The following is a 16679-nucleotide window of genomic DNA, read 5'->3' on the forward strand; positions in this document are numbered from 1 at the left end:
AAGACGGAATTAGAACCTCAAAGATTTAACACATGGGCCAAGAGTGGACCTGCTCTATAGTCTTGCTGGTGTCTTTATTATTTTTATAAGCAGAGCGGGCAAATAGTTAGCAAGCCCCACTTTTGTAAAAACAGTCAGATTTCATCTTCTCTGTCCTATAATCCTTTATGGGCCAGTTCCATGCTGCTGGGATGGGGATGGATCTTTTCCATTACTGCCTTAACCTATGGGAAATACAGGAGCCCATTCTACCCTAGAGATGACAGGGCATTGGCCTTTGATAAACAACGAAATGCTACTTATGGATAACTCTTTATTTGAATTACAATTATAAACACATTAGAATGCAGCAACAAAATGGAAAAAAAAAAAAAAAAAGAAAACATTCTTAGAAGAAAGTAAGGCTTAATGTGCCTGGCTGAACTCAGCCTTTGTCACGACTAGAAGGTATATGGAAGTAGATTGACAAGGGCTGACATAAAGGAGTAGCCAGGGATCAGCGGATGATGTATCGTACATAAGGAACCTCGACGTCTTCACCACTCTCATCATTGCAACACAGCTCAAGCACAAGGGACCGCACATGGCGGCCCAGTTTCTTCCTTGACACACGGCTCACAATCTCTGTCATCCTGAAACAAAGAGCAGAGAGTCAAAAAAGCAGAAAACAAGAGAAAGGACTTGCCGGGACAAAGAAGACAGGAAGGGAAGTGACTGTTGAGGCATACTGCTGGAAACAGGATCCCCATGCCACTCAGGGCTTCCCCAAGCCTGCTTTCCTGCCCAGTGGCCAACTCACGGCTGATCCAAACGTTCCTTAAGTTTGGTAGCTGGCATGAAGAAGGAATACAGCATAGACACACCCTGTGACAGCATGGTGATCTCCAATTTGTGCTCTGCCTAGAAAGGGGGGACAATGGTGTCCATGAGATGGACAGCACTATTCACCTGCATAAACACCATTTCCAGGTACGATGAGTGATGGAGAAAAGGGCCTTACTTTAAAGTAGTCTAGGAACTGCTTGAGGGTCATCTCCTCCCCATTAGGTTGCAGTCCCTGCACATCAAAGCGATCCCACAATGTCCACTCTTGGTCATGGTACTAAGGGACAAATCAAAGGAGAATACAACAGGGGCCATACAGGGCGTCAACCTGGTATGTCTAGTTGGATTAAACTCAGATCCCTCCTTGTATTCAAAATCCTCTCATGGTCTTATCACATTTTGCGTAAGCAGCTGAAATGCTTATAAGGACCGACCAAGCCACATACCCTTTAGTCCTCGCTATCTCTTTCACCTTGCATTCCTTTACTTTCTTATATAATGTCCTCTAAGTACACTGGGCCTCTCCTTTTTGGTTCTCAAACGTGCCAGTCACACTCCCAACTTTGCGCAGGTACAAAAAACTGTATGACACATCAACAGGGGTACACAGACAGTGCAGTTACCCAATTACAGAGAGCCTCAAAGGGTACGATGAGGACTAGAGCTGGCTGTACTTAGATACACACACACACAACCCTTACCCACATATACAGCCTAACTAATGGGTAGTATCAAAAGTTTTCATGCATGCTCCACCCCACCTCGTGATGGGGTGGAGCAAGTGGCTCAGAGAAGCTGAAGGAGGGCAGGGCCAAGTTGATGAAGCTGTTCTTGTAAGACTCAAGCTGTTGGTGTCCTTGTACCACCTTATACAGCTCCAGACACGTGAGGCCAACTACAGCTGCTGTCGTTGTCACAATGGCTGGGATGATCTTCCCTGCAATCAGCTTGCTCTGTGAGACAGAAGATAAACAACAGAGGCACCTGTTGACAGAGTTAAGGTCTACAGAATGGTTCCAGTATGGGAGACTCAAGCCTGGGGAAAGAGTTAAGGGTCAGATCTACATTGCCATTACCTTATGGCGGTCTGCAGGGGCAATGTCATAATTCTCTGCCCGGAGGTTAGATGCTGCCATAATGAAATCCATATGGAAGTTGCTGTCATCATCCTGTTGTGAGTGAGGGGGCAGTAAAGAAGGACAGTAGAGAGAGTCAGAGGAGGAAAAGGTTTCCTGCCTACTGGAGACACAGTATATTTCACCCCAATTGCCTGAGAGACTCTCCAGTAGCCAGGAAACCTTTTGCTCCTCAGACCCTTTCCCCACTGTCCTTCCCTCCTCTGTAATCCTGACAACAGCCTAGAGCTGAGCCACTCTCAGACCATGCCCCTCTCCAGCCCAAAAACCCCGCCCAGCACCTTCTCAAAGTCAATGGGATACATCTTGAACCCAGTGAGTTTGTCTGGACTGGGAAGCACGGCCTTGAGCTCTTCTAGGCGGGTGTCATCTGCAGAAAAGGAGGAAACACTATCAGCTTTCAGATCCCAAGCCAGTGTCTGAAGTAAAAGCAGGAGCCCAGCATGAGGCAGAAAGTGTTAGGCATATAAAAGATGTGAAAAGGACAGACATCTGACAAACAGGAGAGACAGAGAGAAAACACCCCCCAAAATGGAGAATATGCAAGCGTGAGAAACATAAAGAAACATGACTCTGGAGACAAGCAAGAAGAGAGATGAAGATATTAAGACAGGACGTAGACGTAAGACAGATGTAGGCACTATTCACAATAGCCGAACTATAGAAGCAACTCAAACATCCACAAATGGATGATAATAGATAAACAAAATGTAGTATATGCATGCAATGGAATGCTATCTAGCCTTAGAAAGGAAGGAAATTCTGGCACATGCTACAACAGAGATGAACCCTAAGCACACTATTATTCTCAGTGAAGAAGCCAGACACAGAAAGATAAATACTACATGATTCCATTTACATAAGGTACCTGAAATAATCAAATTCACAGACAACAGAAAGTACGTGGTGGTTGCCAGAGACTGAAAGGATACAAAACGGGGAATTGTTTATGCGTATAAAGCATCAATTTTGCAACATGAAAAGGTTCTCAACATTGGCTGCACTGCAATGTATAAGTACTTAACACTACTGAGTGGCACATTTAGAAATAGATAAGATGGTAAATCTTATGAATTTTTTACCACAATAAAAAAAAAAGGACACGGAAGTTGTAGGCAGAGAGACCAAGATAGCATAGAAAATCTTGAGGAAGAATGAGAGGAAGCTGAGGAGACATGGGGGAGAAATATGAGAAAGACAGAGTTGGGGGGAAAAGAGACATGAGGGAACTTGAGGACAAACTCACATACAGGAAAACAGAGGGGAAATATTGCGAGGGAAAAATTGGAAGATATTTGAAGAGGGAGATACAGAAGAAGAACTGCAGAGTTAAAGGTATGTATGGAAGGTAAGACAGGAAAATACACGAGAAGGGGAAACATCACATATAGGAAAAACACGCAAAGAGGAACACAACGGGACAGGTATTTAGAAAGGGAAATGGGAAAATACATGAGGTGGGGTGACACACACAAAGACATTCAGAGAAAAGACAAACACTGAGGGGGAGATAAAGAGGATGAGACAGGAGAGGGCGGAAAAAGGAGGACATGGGAGTTGCTGAGGAGATTTGAGCAGATGAGCAGATATATGGAGGGTAATACTAGGGCAAGGAGGCACACAGGGAAGCTGGGTAGGTATACGGATAGGGAGATAGGGGAGAACTAGGAGATAAAAGCAGGTTAAGTTAATAAAGGGAGAGAGACCGTGAGTGCTGATCATGGTCTCTCTCACCCATACAGAAACAGATCAAGAAGAAACAGAGGAAAGAGAACAAAGTCACACACGCAGGAAAAGGGATGAACAACTAGTTCTCCTGACAGCCAAAGTGAAAAGAAGAAAGGAGTGAAAAGTGTTACGTCTCTACCAACCATTCTCATTCCGTATAGGACGTGAAGCCTAGTGGATGGGATGTGGGTAGATGCTAGGCCTAGGGTTGCCCTAGGCCAGTAAGGAGATTAGTAAGGAGGCTTAGCTGGACAGGGTATGAGCAGAGTGCTGACTCCAGTCACCTAGGCAAACACCCTCACCAACAGAGGCACCAGTGCTCTGCAGCTCCTGGTCAGAAACACGGCTCTGGACACCAGACTTCGGGATGAACTCAGGGACCTGCACAGATTGCAGTAGTGTGGACACAGCAGCTCGGTCCTGAGAGCCTGTCAGCCCATACATCTGGGCAAACAGGTTGGCAGCAGCCATCACATAGTCGAGATGCAGGGGCTAGAAGACAGGACAGGGAAGGGTGAACACCAGCCCTTCACTGGGAACCCTCTGCCTACTTCCCACCCCATCTGCTCTCCACCTGACACCAGATCCCAGGCAGGAGACTTACATTGTTGACATCAAAGGTGAGTGGGTGTGGACAGCGTTTTGGCCTAGACCAGAATGGAACTCCCGAGCTTGTGAGCTAAGAAAATGAAAAGCTTTTGAGGGAGCAGGATCTGAGAGCAAAGGACTCTCTGGCAATCCTGACTCCTCACGTTAGTCCCAGAGGTGTAAACTCACTATCCCTGGCAACTTTGTGCCAGATACACAGCAACGTAACAAACTCTTATGGACTATCAGGCACTATTACTAATTTGACACTAACAAAAATGAACCCTCACAAAACTCTGATGAGATGAGTCACCATTATTCATACCTCACAGATGAGAATGCTGAGGTGCAGAAGAAAATGTGTGACTTGCCTTTATGTCAAAAGGAAGAGGGACTTGAACCCACACTGGTTCTTGTGCTCTTACCTCCAAACGTTTTCCCCCTGTAATCTCTACAGCCTTGACTGGGAAATCAGGTATAACTCAGCCCACACCATAGGAGAAGGAAAAAGAAACCAAATAACCTTGCTTGAGGAAATGTGGCAAGAACAGAAGTTTGCATAAAATACTGGCCCAATTATTTTTCTGACATTCCTCATTCCTTTAGGTGCCTGCCCTAGCTGGATTAACTAGAATAAGCCATGTCAAAAGTCTACAGCAAGCTCTGTATTTCCAGAAAATGCATTGCGCCAAATAGACCTAGGAAGCATGCAATGCCAAACAGACCTAGGAAGCATGCATTACCTGGTGAGGGGGAAAGTTGTGCAGCAGCTGCCGGATGTTGTCAGTGTACTGGGTGTGCCAGTGGTAGAAAGCCCAGGTCACACAGTCAGCCCAGCTCTCTGGTCGCTGTAGCACCAGGCTGCGCTGCACGGCCTTCACCACCTCCCATGGCTGGGTACCTGGCAGCCGCAGTGTCCGCTCCACAAACTTGGGGTCTCTGTAACAAATCCAAGGAAGTAAAGCACACGATTAATCAGCAGACCCAGGAGCAGCTTCTTGCCAAGCCCGTTTCCTCTATGGTAGGCCAGTCCTGACCTCCAACAGGAAGGGACAGACAGAAAGACAAGCTCCCCTAAATGCACACATACAGAACTCTACCACTGTCCTCACCTGCCTCAGGCAAGGCTCAAGCATTCGTTAATTCATTCAAAAAGTGTGCGTGGTGCTGAGTGGTTAGGAAAGTAGATAGGATGCCTTGGCTAACAGACAGATTTTACGGTGAGAGAGCATCTAAATTACTCACGTGAGGTACTGGTTGACGTTTTCTGCGGGCTGCTTGAAGAGGCCTTCAAACTCATCCCGAGCCCACTGCAGATTGAACAAATAAAATTACAATGGTAGACACTGTGGGTTTCTGTAGGAATTTGTGAATACAGTAAGCAGGAAGAGCATGGTGGCTCTGCTCCCAAATATGGCCCCTTAAATTCCTCTAACTTCCCACCTCAACTTTAAAAATCAACAGCCTTCATCTGCAAAGTGGTTACGTAAGTGTAAACTTGTGAAAACTTATCCTTAACACGTCATTACTCTAACTGTAATTTTCTTCAATGAAAAGAAAAAAATAACACCAGAAATAAAACAAGGATTCCCATGCAGATCTCCAGGACTAGGCAGAAAATAAGACAGATCTGCATAAGGACTGTTGTTTTATTTTTGTTCCCTGAGAATTATGAGGTCTGTATACATATTCATTTGGAGCATCCTGACACTGAAGATTCAGATTCAAACCCCAGCTCTTTCATATATACCTAGTTCTGCAACTCTAGGCACACAAAGTAACACCTATATCCCTGCCTCATCATTTCTGCAATATGGGATATTGCAACCGTAATACCCACATCTTATGGAATTTCTAAAAAGGAATGAGCAAACACAAGTATATTTAATGTGTACTTAGAACAGTGTGCCCAGTACATACTGAGTGCTAAGTCAACTCAAACCCTGTGAGATATACTACCATCATGCACATTTTATGGATCAGCAATCTGAGGCAAGGAGAGATTAAGTCCAAGGTTACAAAGCAAATATGTTTCCAAACCTGTTTTATAGGCCTCCCTCCATGTTAGGAGACAGTAAGAGAATCACAGCCTAGTAAAGGTGACACAGATTTATGTAGTCACATATGAGAGAGAAACAGACAGTGGTTAGTGCACAAACATAAACATACTCATTCTGTTAACTGTTGGGTTTGAAAGAGAAGTGACAAATGGAATTGTGGTTTTTTTTTCCCCTCCTTCTTCCGCCTCTCATACTCTTAAACAAGGCCTCAAGGCTGCACAAGAATCATTCTGAAAACACAAAGGTTATTCTCGAGTTGGAAGGGGGGGCGGAATTAGGATTAGGTTCTGGGTGCCAGTTACCCTGGTATGTTCACTTTGTCCAGCTGCTAGATGATATGTGCATTATTCTCTACTATACAAACAGAAGCATCCTGACACATTCTGGGCAACGGGCAGGGAAACTTAAATATGCACTTAATATTAGACATAATTTTAAAAACTAGAATATTAAGAAATTAATTTTGTTCAGTAAGAAAATAGCAGGATGTTTAGACAGGAACACATTCTCACTTGTCAGATAATAAATCACATTCTCTATCCTTGTATGTTTCCAAAATAAAAATTTTTAAGTTAGAAAAAAAAAAATAAAAAGAAAGAAATGAATCATTTCTGAACTTAGGCTGCTCGGTATAAAATGAAGGAAGGAAGTTTAGAGAAAATACACATGCTATCCCAAGGCCTTAAGCATCAGAATTCACAGGGGCTTGATAACCAAAAGGCAGTTCAAGTGCCAGCCAGTCTCTTTCACCTCCCACTGCCCTAAAGGCTGATCACCTGCAGGGTGTGCTCGATAGCATTTGGGAAGTTCTTCAATGTGCAGATGGGAATGGACTTCTCAGGTGGGTCCTGGCTGGAGCTGTAAGAGTCTGTCAGGAAAGGAATAACCACCTGCACGTTGCCCTTCGTGCCCAGTGTGCCTGACTCCAGCAGAGGTTTACGGTAGTATACGCAGCGGCAGTCCATATACAAGCCTGGGGGATGGGAGAAATGGCGTGAGAGCTGGGAAAGAACATTAGGATAGACAGGACAGGAACCACCAACATACACATAAATGACTCTGCCCGTGTCCTCACGCGCCTCCCAACTCACGGGCAATGACGTTGTCCAGGGCATTGGCCACACCATCCAGATTTTGGAAGAAGTCATCATCATAGATACATTCTGTGTCAGCGCCCACACGGTTCCAGTGGCTCACCACGTTGATACGTGGATTTATCTGACGCACAGCTGCAGCAGCTGTGTCAGACTTTGATTTCTGAGTGGGGTCGCGGGAATAGAGCTGTTATTCGTGCAGCCACCAAACCAATCTATACAGAGCTAATCTGAGGACTAACTTATCTAATGATAAAACTAGGCTCTGAGCTCCAGGGTCTCTAGTTTAACAGAAGGGATGTCTCTTCTGACATTTGACATGACAATGCCACGGGGCTGAAGCTGTGACAAATGTTCTACATGCAGGAGGTGAGCAGAAAGGAAAATGACTGACACAGGAAAACAATGGGTCAGGTATCTGTTTCTTTGACCTATAAAACATCTACACTTAGGACAGATGTACACAAATCAAACCAAGGTGCTACTACATGGAAACAGGATCCTTTCAAAGCCCACGTCAACTCACAGTCCTCTTCTGCTCAAAGCTCTCCACTGGCTCCCACTTTTACTTAGAGCAAATTGACTTGTGATCCCCTGCATCTGACCTCTCTGTTATTTAAACACCATAGACATATTCCAACCATAGGGTTTTGCTCAAGCAGCAACCTTTGCCTGGGACTGCTCTTCACACAGTATTCTTCCTATTCTGCCATATCCTCTAAGTCTTTGCAGAAACGTCACTTTTCCAACATGGACTTCCTCATCCACATTACAAACGGTCCCTCATGGTACTTCCAACATTACTGCCTTTGTACAGTACTTCCCACATTCCAACATTAACCTCATCCTTTGCTACTACATTTGTTTACCACAGCAGTTGTCAAACACAAAACAGTCTTAAAAAGAACTTCTGGCATGTTGGTAAAGCTACCACTACTTTCCATATTAGAAATCTAAACCTAGAAAATTTTAAAACATTTGTCCATTTAAAAATGCAATAAGCCCATCACATACAGCACAAGCTTATGAAAAAAATATTTTCCAATATAAAACCTAGGTGACAAGAGTCACAATGTATGTACATGTCTACAAATCCCTTTTAGAGTTAGGTAATTTCACAAAGACAGCTGGATTCTCATATCCTCTGCATTCAATCTGCTATGTGTTGCTTGAAGGACACAAGGTACATTCAGCATCACAAAAGAGTGTTTTCGTAGTCTTTTAAGTTAAATACTCGTAGTTTGAAAACATACATCACAACCTGATAAATGATAACGTCTTAAGTTTAGTTGCAAGGGGAATCTTGAATCCCTATCAATACATCCACTGGTTTCTTTGACATTCTGAATGGACCTTTGGCTAATGCTTTAATTTTGTATCATCATATACTGGTCACCGGGAAAATGCTCATTTCACTGACTTAGGAAAGGCTTCCTAGAGTAGAAAATTCCACTTTCGTTTGACAAAGTCATAGTGAAAAAGGCAAATGATGTCTTATTATTCCCAAAATAGCTGTGATCTTGCAGACTTAATGAAAGAGTACTATGGACCTCCAGAGGGACATCGGACAACGTTCTGAGACTTTTTCATTCATTCTGCATCCTTCCCCTAGCCAAGGGCAGGAAACTTCCTTTTGTTACCTTACGTATTCCAAATATCTAGAGCAGTGTCTACTATGTGGAGTACGAAAGAAATGAAAGGAAAGGAAGACTCTGGGCAGGTAAAAATAACACTGACCTTTGCAGAAGACTTCCCACAATCGACCTAGCCAACTTCACATTTCTAACATTACCAATAACCCAAAATCAAAGAAAAAAACAAAAGGTGGGAAGTGTCTGTGAAAAACGACAAATGAAAACATTAACAGGTACTCAATAAACGTTTGCTGAAGACTGAATAGTAGAGAAAAGGGAATGAAGAAAGAACTGAAAGGTACACAGGCAGAAAGATCCAAGCCACTAAGATCAGTAGCAAGAAACAGGGAGAAAAATAAGAGAAACTCATTTACCCTGCCCCACTCACCGTGACATCCCAGGGCCGGAAAAGAAACTGTCGGTTCAGATTGGACTTCTCAATGGTGTCCATGTCTGTAACTGTGATTTCCCCACCATCCCCACAGCCTAGCCCAATCATCGCAAAGTTCTTGAGTAGCTCACAGCCGATGGCCCCTGCACCCACCTGAAAGGTGGCAAGGAAGACAGAGGCCTGGTCAGGGTGACTAAAGGTAGCAGAAAGCCACCTACCACTTCTCACTCCTCCCTGGAAGAGGAACAAGACGGTAAGAGGATCTAGTGCCACACTGTCAACCGCCAGGACCATTAAACCTTTGATTACTTCGGGTAGAAGGCATCAGATGGGGGGAACAAAGCGATGCACCAGGATGTCCCTCAATGTATACAAAACAGAAACTGGTGTGTGTTTAGGCTACGAGAACCCAAAGACCCTCCCCTGGGAGGCAAAATGTGATCCCACAAGAGGTAGCCAGAGGTCAGGGGAGGTGAAGGTAATGTCCAACAGGGTCATTCACCAAGAAGTACTTCTGCTTGCCCAGCTTCTCCTGTAGGTCTGAGCCAAATACAGCCACCTGCCCATCGTAACGGTTCTGGCGCTGAATCGCGTGAAAAGAACAAGGTCAGAGGGCTGTCGTCTTAGAGATGCTCCCACTGGCGACTTCTCCAGGGACCCCACTTACATACCGGAAGGCACCTGTCTTCCATGAAGGCCACTTTGTCCTCAGGTAGACATTCAAGGGCATCAAAGTATAGCCACTGCATAATGGGCATAAACTTTCCAGAGCAGGCCTGAGGAGGAAAAGTAGTCAGTGGTTAATCAGGGCCTGAAAGGGATGAACAGCAAGTGATAGAGTCAAGGACATACCTGGGCCACACCTAGCCATGTTCCACCCCCCCCCCACCCCCAGACATCTGTGCTGACCTTCATGACTTCCTGGGCAGCCAGACCCCCAATGAAGGCATTTATGGGTGCCAGATCCCCAGCAGCCACGTATGCCAGCTTCCGGATGAGGTCCTCATCCAGGTTATCTTGCTTCACTGCTGGCAGGGATTGAGCATTCACAGCCTGTGCTAGGACCACCAGTTCTGTTGCATCCTCCTGGTGGCCAAGCAGGAACCAACAGAGATCTGTCAGGCTACCAGAGGAGGTGGTAGAGCAAAGCAGAGTGGATGGATGAAAAGGCACAACGGGACTTCAGACCAAGGACTCTGGCTGGCTCACCAACTCATTTACCTCATTGTGGGGCCGAGGTGGCCGGCTATGTTGAGTACAGAACTGGTGCAGGGCCTGGAAGCCAATGTGCAGCTGAGCAGGGCGAGAATACTTAGCAAAGTCTGTTATCACAAAGTCTGGTTCTGACAGTGAAGCCAGTAAGGATTTCTGTGGAAAGGAGGGCACCAGGATCAGAGATATATAAAACCTAGAAATGCCCTGGAACCCTACAGTCCACCTTCCTCACCCATACTCACAAAACTAATCTTCTTAGATACTTTGACCTGACTAACGATGCCACCACAGATATAGTCAGAGAAGCTGGAGGTATCACAGATACTAAAGGTGTAGGGATCTAGGGGATTAAAAAAGAGAGAGAGATTAATCTGTCAGTCCATGCAACAGCTCTTCCACCCCACCACCCAAGATCACCACCACCATCAAAATGAGAATTAAAGCTGTACTGTGCAAGCTCAGACACTGGGGGCCTCTGTCCTAAGCTCTGCTCACTCATCAGAAACCACCTCCTTTCCGCCTCAAATCTAGTTCGGCTCCCACAGGTTCCCCATCAAATATGTACCATTCACAAGTACGTACGTATGTCAAGTATCGGACCAGTATATTTCTTCCGCTTGGGTTCACTAAGTGTCATGGATCTGTGACTTCAGTTTTCATCAAATTTGTTCACTTCTGGCCCCTATTTCTTCAAAAACTGTATTTTGCCCCACCCCTTTGTTAGGATTTATCACATTAGGCAGCCTGTACTTTTCAGTTTTAGGGTTCAATTTGTGCCTTGTGTCTTTTTTTATATCTTTCAAGTCTCCCCTTAACCTGCTTGTGATTTTCCAAACTTTTCTTGGACCTACACATTTATAATAGCCACTTTAATACTCTTTTCTGCTAATTTTATACACTAGGTTATATGACAGATTTTGACATTCCAAAAAAAAAAAAAAAAAAGAAACCAAGAACAAGTGAGCTGTGAAACATCAAGTGGCTTAACACTCACATAAAGTGGAGTCCTGCAAAGAGATGCTGGGTCAGAGTGATAGAGCAGTATTTTGAAAAAATTATGGCCAATAATTTTCCAAATTTGACAAAACGGTGAATCCACAGATAAATTCACCGAGCCACAAATAAAAGACACACAAAGAAAACATCCTAATGTGTACCACAATCACTTTGCTGGAAATCAGTGATAGAGAAAATAGGCACGTACAGCAAACATAAGAATGACAACAAGCTTCTTGTGAGAAACAATGCAAGGAAGACAGTACACCACAGTTTTTAAGCAATAAAAGAAAACAATTTTCAACCTAGAATTCTACACCCCCCAAAGAATGTTTTCAAAAATAAATGAAACAAATACACAATTTAAAAGACATTAAAAAAGCTGACAGAATCGACACCAGCGCAGCCACACTAGCACAAACATTAAAGGGCATCCTGCAGGCAGAAGAAAATGGTATTAGATGCAAATCTGCGTCTACAGAAAACAAGCAAGAATGCTAGAAATTGTGACATGTTGGTAAGAACACTTTCCTGTTCTTTAAACTTCTTTAAAAAGATAATTCTTAAAGCAAAAATAACGTATAGAAGTTTATGGTACATGTCAAAGTTAAACATATGATAAGAAAAAGTGAACAACAAAATGGAAATATTCGAAGGTTCTTTTATATTTGAAGGAACACATTAGAGAATCTATGTACACACTGAAGACATACACTTGATATTCTAAAGCAAACGCTTAAAAACAAGTATAGCCATAAACAAAAGGAATCAAACGCTAGGGGCATAAAACGCTTTTGCCCCTAGCTGAGTCCACACCTCTTCCTTTCAGTAAGATCCAATGGGCACATCTCTCCTAAGCCCCCACGTAAGAGCCCAGAGACACGTTTGCTTTTGGCATCTGGTTCCGTTCAGACTATAGTACATGGGTCCTCTTGGTCTCTGGGTCAGTCCACACCACTGGGACAACTTTCCCTTTACTTCATGCAAGAATTTCTCACCCCTAGCCTTGGCATACCTAAGACTTTGATCTCTATGGGATGGGTGCCATTGAGTTCACTCATGCCCTGGACTTCCGTGAAGGAGACAAAGTCGCCGCTCTCAAATCCATGTCGGGCCTCATCCAGGCAGATGACAACACCAGGGTTGTCCTGATTGGAAAGGAAGTAAGTTTTAGAGACAGACCCAGGGTGCCAGAAGACAGGCAGAACTCAGGTGCTCAACTGCCTCCCAGAACCCCAGGCTGGCCTCCTTACCTTGGTGACCATAGCAACCATAGCACTGAGTGGCTGCTCCCCATTGGCATCTACGAGAATCATTTCCTCTCCAAAGTCACAGAACAGTTGCCTGTAGAGGGAGGTAACAGGGCTGGTGCCTGAGACCCACGCACAAAGACACTCCATGTTCCCTCAAGGTACAGGGAAGACTTGCCAAGCAAACTCAGCCCATCCCTGGTGGAATTCAGAGGGCGCTCAGGCCCCATGGGGAGTGAATATGCAGAACTGAAAACCCAGCTGGCTGAGTGTAAAGTAACAGTGGTGAGAGCCTCTTGGCCTGAACTGGGCAAGGGTTGAGGGAGGAAGAAAGAGGAAGGCACTTACCCAAAAAGGCCCCGAGTGTCTGCCACCACTAGCTTGATTCCACGGCTATGACAGAACTCACCCACCTGCAGCTGGTCCTCTAAGGGACTATTGGTAAGGACCACGACCTGTAAAGAGGAGGAGGATTAGGGTGAGGGTCCGCAACTGAGGTGAAGGGGAGTAAAGGAGTAAGAGAGAAAGGATGAACCTGAGGGTGGGATTATTATCAACACCCAGGCTTTGCTGCTTCAGCACACTTCTATAAACACCCCTTGTAAAAATCTGTGTCTCAAAAAAAAAAAAAAAAATACACACACACATATATGCACATACATATGAATCCCCAGACCATGACAAGAAAGGCAAAGAGGTGTTGGAAAGACAGCATCTGAAGACCAGCTAATTCATTTATTTGACAAACTCCCGGTGCTGCCTGCCTTCACCTCTGTTGTGCCCTGGGAGAGAAAAAATAAGTAACGCTGTGTTCCGGTTAATGTCTGGATTTGCCCCCACCACAAACCACTTACTCCAGTTCTCAAGAAAACCCTGTTTAGCCCTGATCTGTGGGATTTCTGTCTTAATTCCCTTCCTGATTCACAGGGATGAGTTCTTACTCCTACATCAGGAGCTTCTACGCCCTAGGCCTCTGCGACCGCAGTCGCGAATGCCCAGACCACGGGCTGGGACCAGTCTGTGTCCTATGAGGAACCTAGAGACTGGGCTTCAGAGCTCCATGCACCAACCCTCACCCCAGTATGTAGAAAAATTGTCTTCCATGAATCTTAGGAAATAGGGGTGGGGGGGGGGAAAGAAGCGCACAGCGGGAGGTGAGCCGTAGTTGAGTGTAGCTTCATCGGGATTTACAGGTGCTCCCCAAGGCTCACATCACCACCTGACCCACCACCTGAGCTCTACCTCTTTGCCTCCCGCCCGCACCCCATGGAAAAATTGTCTCCCATGAAATCGGTCCCTGATGCCTAAAAGGTTGGGGGCCCCTGCTTTAGGGCACGCCAGGCCAGCACATTAGTAGCCACGGATTCTCCTTCCAACATAGCTTTTTAACAAACACCTATGTAATGTTTTCCAGCTGCTAATCTAAGCTCAACCTTCTCAAAAACTCTGTGAGGTTCGTACTACTGTTTCCGTTCTACAGACATTAAAAGCTAAGGCCGAAGAGACTAAGTGACCTGTCTATTGTTATATAACTAGAAGAGCTTGAGACTCACACATAGGCAGCTCACCTCCAGCATTCAGTGTTCATAACCACTACAACCACACTGTGCAGCCACATCTTCCCTCCTGCAAATGTGTGACATCTCCCAAGATCCAGCCCTCAGTGTAATTCCTGACTGCATCCCCTAGCCTCCCAGCAGGAAACCTGGCACATGAAGGCAGCCATCAATTAAATACTGAAGAAACCAGAGGCAATATCTGAGAGAGAAAATTAGGCAGGAGGCAGGGTGATGCTCCGAGGTACCTGGAAAGCACTAAGAAACTCCGCAACCAGAGGTCCAGTGTAGGTGCTGACAGGCACATAGCTGTTGAGCTCAGCAAGGCGGGGCTGGGATACTTCAGCTCGGTTTTTACCAATATCCTCCTCCCGTAGGTAGAACTACAAAAGGGTATAGGAAGGAAGAATTGAAGTGAAAGCAGGGCCCACAGAAGTTAGTGCCTCGGCAAAGAGAAGGGGAGCCAAGAAGAGGTACCTGGGAGGAGAGGTCAGCCCACTGGGCCGTGCCCTGGTCATGCAGGGTGACAGCCTTGACCCCACCAAGGATGATGTTCTTGGCTATCTCCACACCCAGGCCCTGCAGGCCTGACACGAGCACACTGGATGCCTGGAGATGCTTCATTGCCTCATGACCCAGCACATACCTGCCAGGTTAGGGAGACCTCTTGGTCATGGTTTGGTTCACCCTCCTCCCACCTCTCATCCCCAGCCTTGGCCCTACTTACAGCTGGCGAGAGTAAAGACCTTCATCTATATATATTTCACTGCTGTTTTGGGCCATTCCCTAGGTATGGGGGAAAAAACAGGTTCAGAGGGGATAATCCGTAACGGGACAAACGGACAGAGAGAATTCTTTTCCCACTAACCACCCTACCACCCTGTCTGCCAGTTTCCAGGGGAGAAGTCACTCACGTAGGTTGGTCCCGAGGGCACTTCGAACATCACAGACTAGGTAGGGGTGCAGTTAGAACCCAGCTTTGAGTCAGGCCCAGACACACGACGTTTCTTGGACAACAGTGACCTGGACATCCAAAGGGAAGAGTGTCAGAGGTGAGGCACATGCGAAGAGGCTTTTCTCCCAGTAGCAACTCTGGGACAGGGAAGGACTTTAGTAGCACCACCCCAGATGAGAGACACACAGGACATGCTTGGTACTCAGGCTAATGGGGCAGAAAGCATATGCTAGCCTTGGACAGTCCAGGCTCCAAAAAGTTCACTGAGAGCGCAAACAGCTACATACCAAAGTGGGACTGGCTTTCTCTAACCAGTAACATTGAACTCTGTTTTGAACTTGGCTTTTGAAGGTAGAGAGAGGCCCCAGAGTGCAGTTGGAGAGATGAATGTCTGATGCGGATGCTTAGGACCAGATCTAATATGGTCTGTGAGGGCAGTAACAGTGGGAGCTGCGGTAGCTCTCAGATGGAAGACTATATGTTCAAACAATTCCTGCCCGGGGTCTGCTCCTTTGGATGGTTGAGGGAAGACACTAGCGGTTGTCTGAGGAGAATGCTAGGAACATGAAAAGGTGGGCATTCCATAAAAGTAGATATTGGAAGTGTGTCTGAATGAAAATGTTCAACTCAGAAGGATTTCTGACGGTCAGTGTTAGAGCTGGAGAAAGTGGGTACAAAGTCTGGGCGTAAGGATGTCTGAGGGTAACGTTACAGAGAAGTCTCTAAGGGCAAAAGGCAGGAAACTGGAATAATCTCCAAAGCCAAATAAATGCTAAGTTATTTGAATGGAAATTCTGGGCCCACGGCGGTCTCTCACAGCAGATGTTACGGTGAGGCTGAGATGTGGGCAAGGGGTGTGTGACAGAACGACCAGGCCCAGGTGGTCATTCACAGAGTTTGGTCCCCTTTTTGGTTCTGAAGGTTAACTGGTGGGGAGTAAATCGGGGAAGACAATGATGACTGCAGGAAAATGTTAGAGACAAATTCTCTCTCAGTGAAAACGAAGGCCAATCAGGAGCCTTCCCGGGATCTGGTCCCCCTTGGAAACTGCGCAGAAAAGGACTGGGGAACGTGAGGTCTGAAATGTAATTCAGGTTTAAGGTTTTAAATGGTGAGGAAAGTTGGAATGGTTGAAAACCTGTTGGCGACACGAGGAAGTACTGACAAAAGACGCTACATCGGGGAGGAGTGAGGGCTCCTGGACAGGGATGTTGACCTCAGAAAGCACACCGGGGCATCTAAAGTCTTACT

General features: G+C 45.7%; 1 protein-coding gene across 1 annotated transcript; it reads right to left on the minus strand.

Annotated features, from left to right (window-relative positions):
• Nucleotides 1–496: 496 nt before the first annotated feature.
• Nucleotides 497–15507, minus strand: LOC123629090 (ubiquitin-like modifier-activating enzyme 1). The gene is given in 25 exon segments (XM_045539048.1): nucleotides 497–632; nucleotides 800–900; nucleotides 1001–1102; nucleotides 1587–1778; nucleotides 1902–1994; nucleotides 2243–2331; nucleotides 3992–4181; nucleotides 4294–4368; nucleotides 5021–5216; nucleotides 5523–5587; nucleotides 7114–7310; nucleotides 7429–7594; nucleotides 9454–9609; nucleotides 9959–10039; nucleotides 10128–10232; nucleotides 10366–10542; nucleotides 10678–10824; nucleotides 10914–11011; nucleotides 12683–12815; nucleotides 12921–13011; nucleotides 13266–13372; nucleotides 14722–14856; nucleotides 14951–15119; nucleotides 15201–15259; nucleotides 15388–15507. Coding segments are annotated over 25 exon segments (3177 nt in total). The 5' UTR covers nucleotides 15505–15507.
• Nucleotides 15508–16679: the final 1172 nt, after the last annotated feature.

The sequence above is a fragment of the Lemur catta genome, chromosome Y (genome assembly GCF_020740605.2).
Source record: "Lemur catta isolate mLemCat1 chromosome Y, mLemCat1.pri, whole genome shotgun sequence".
NCBI classification, from domain to species: Eukaryota; Metazoa; Chordata; class Mammalia; order Primates; family Lemuridae; genus Lemur; species Lemur catta.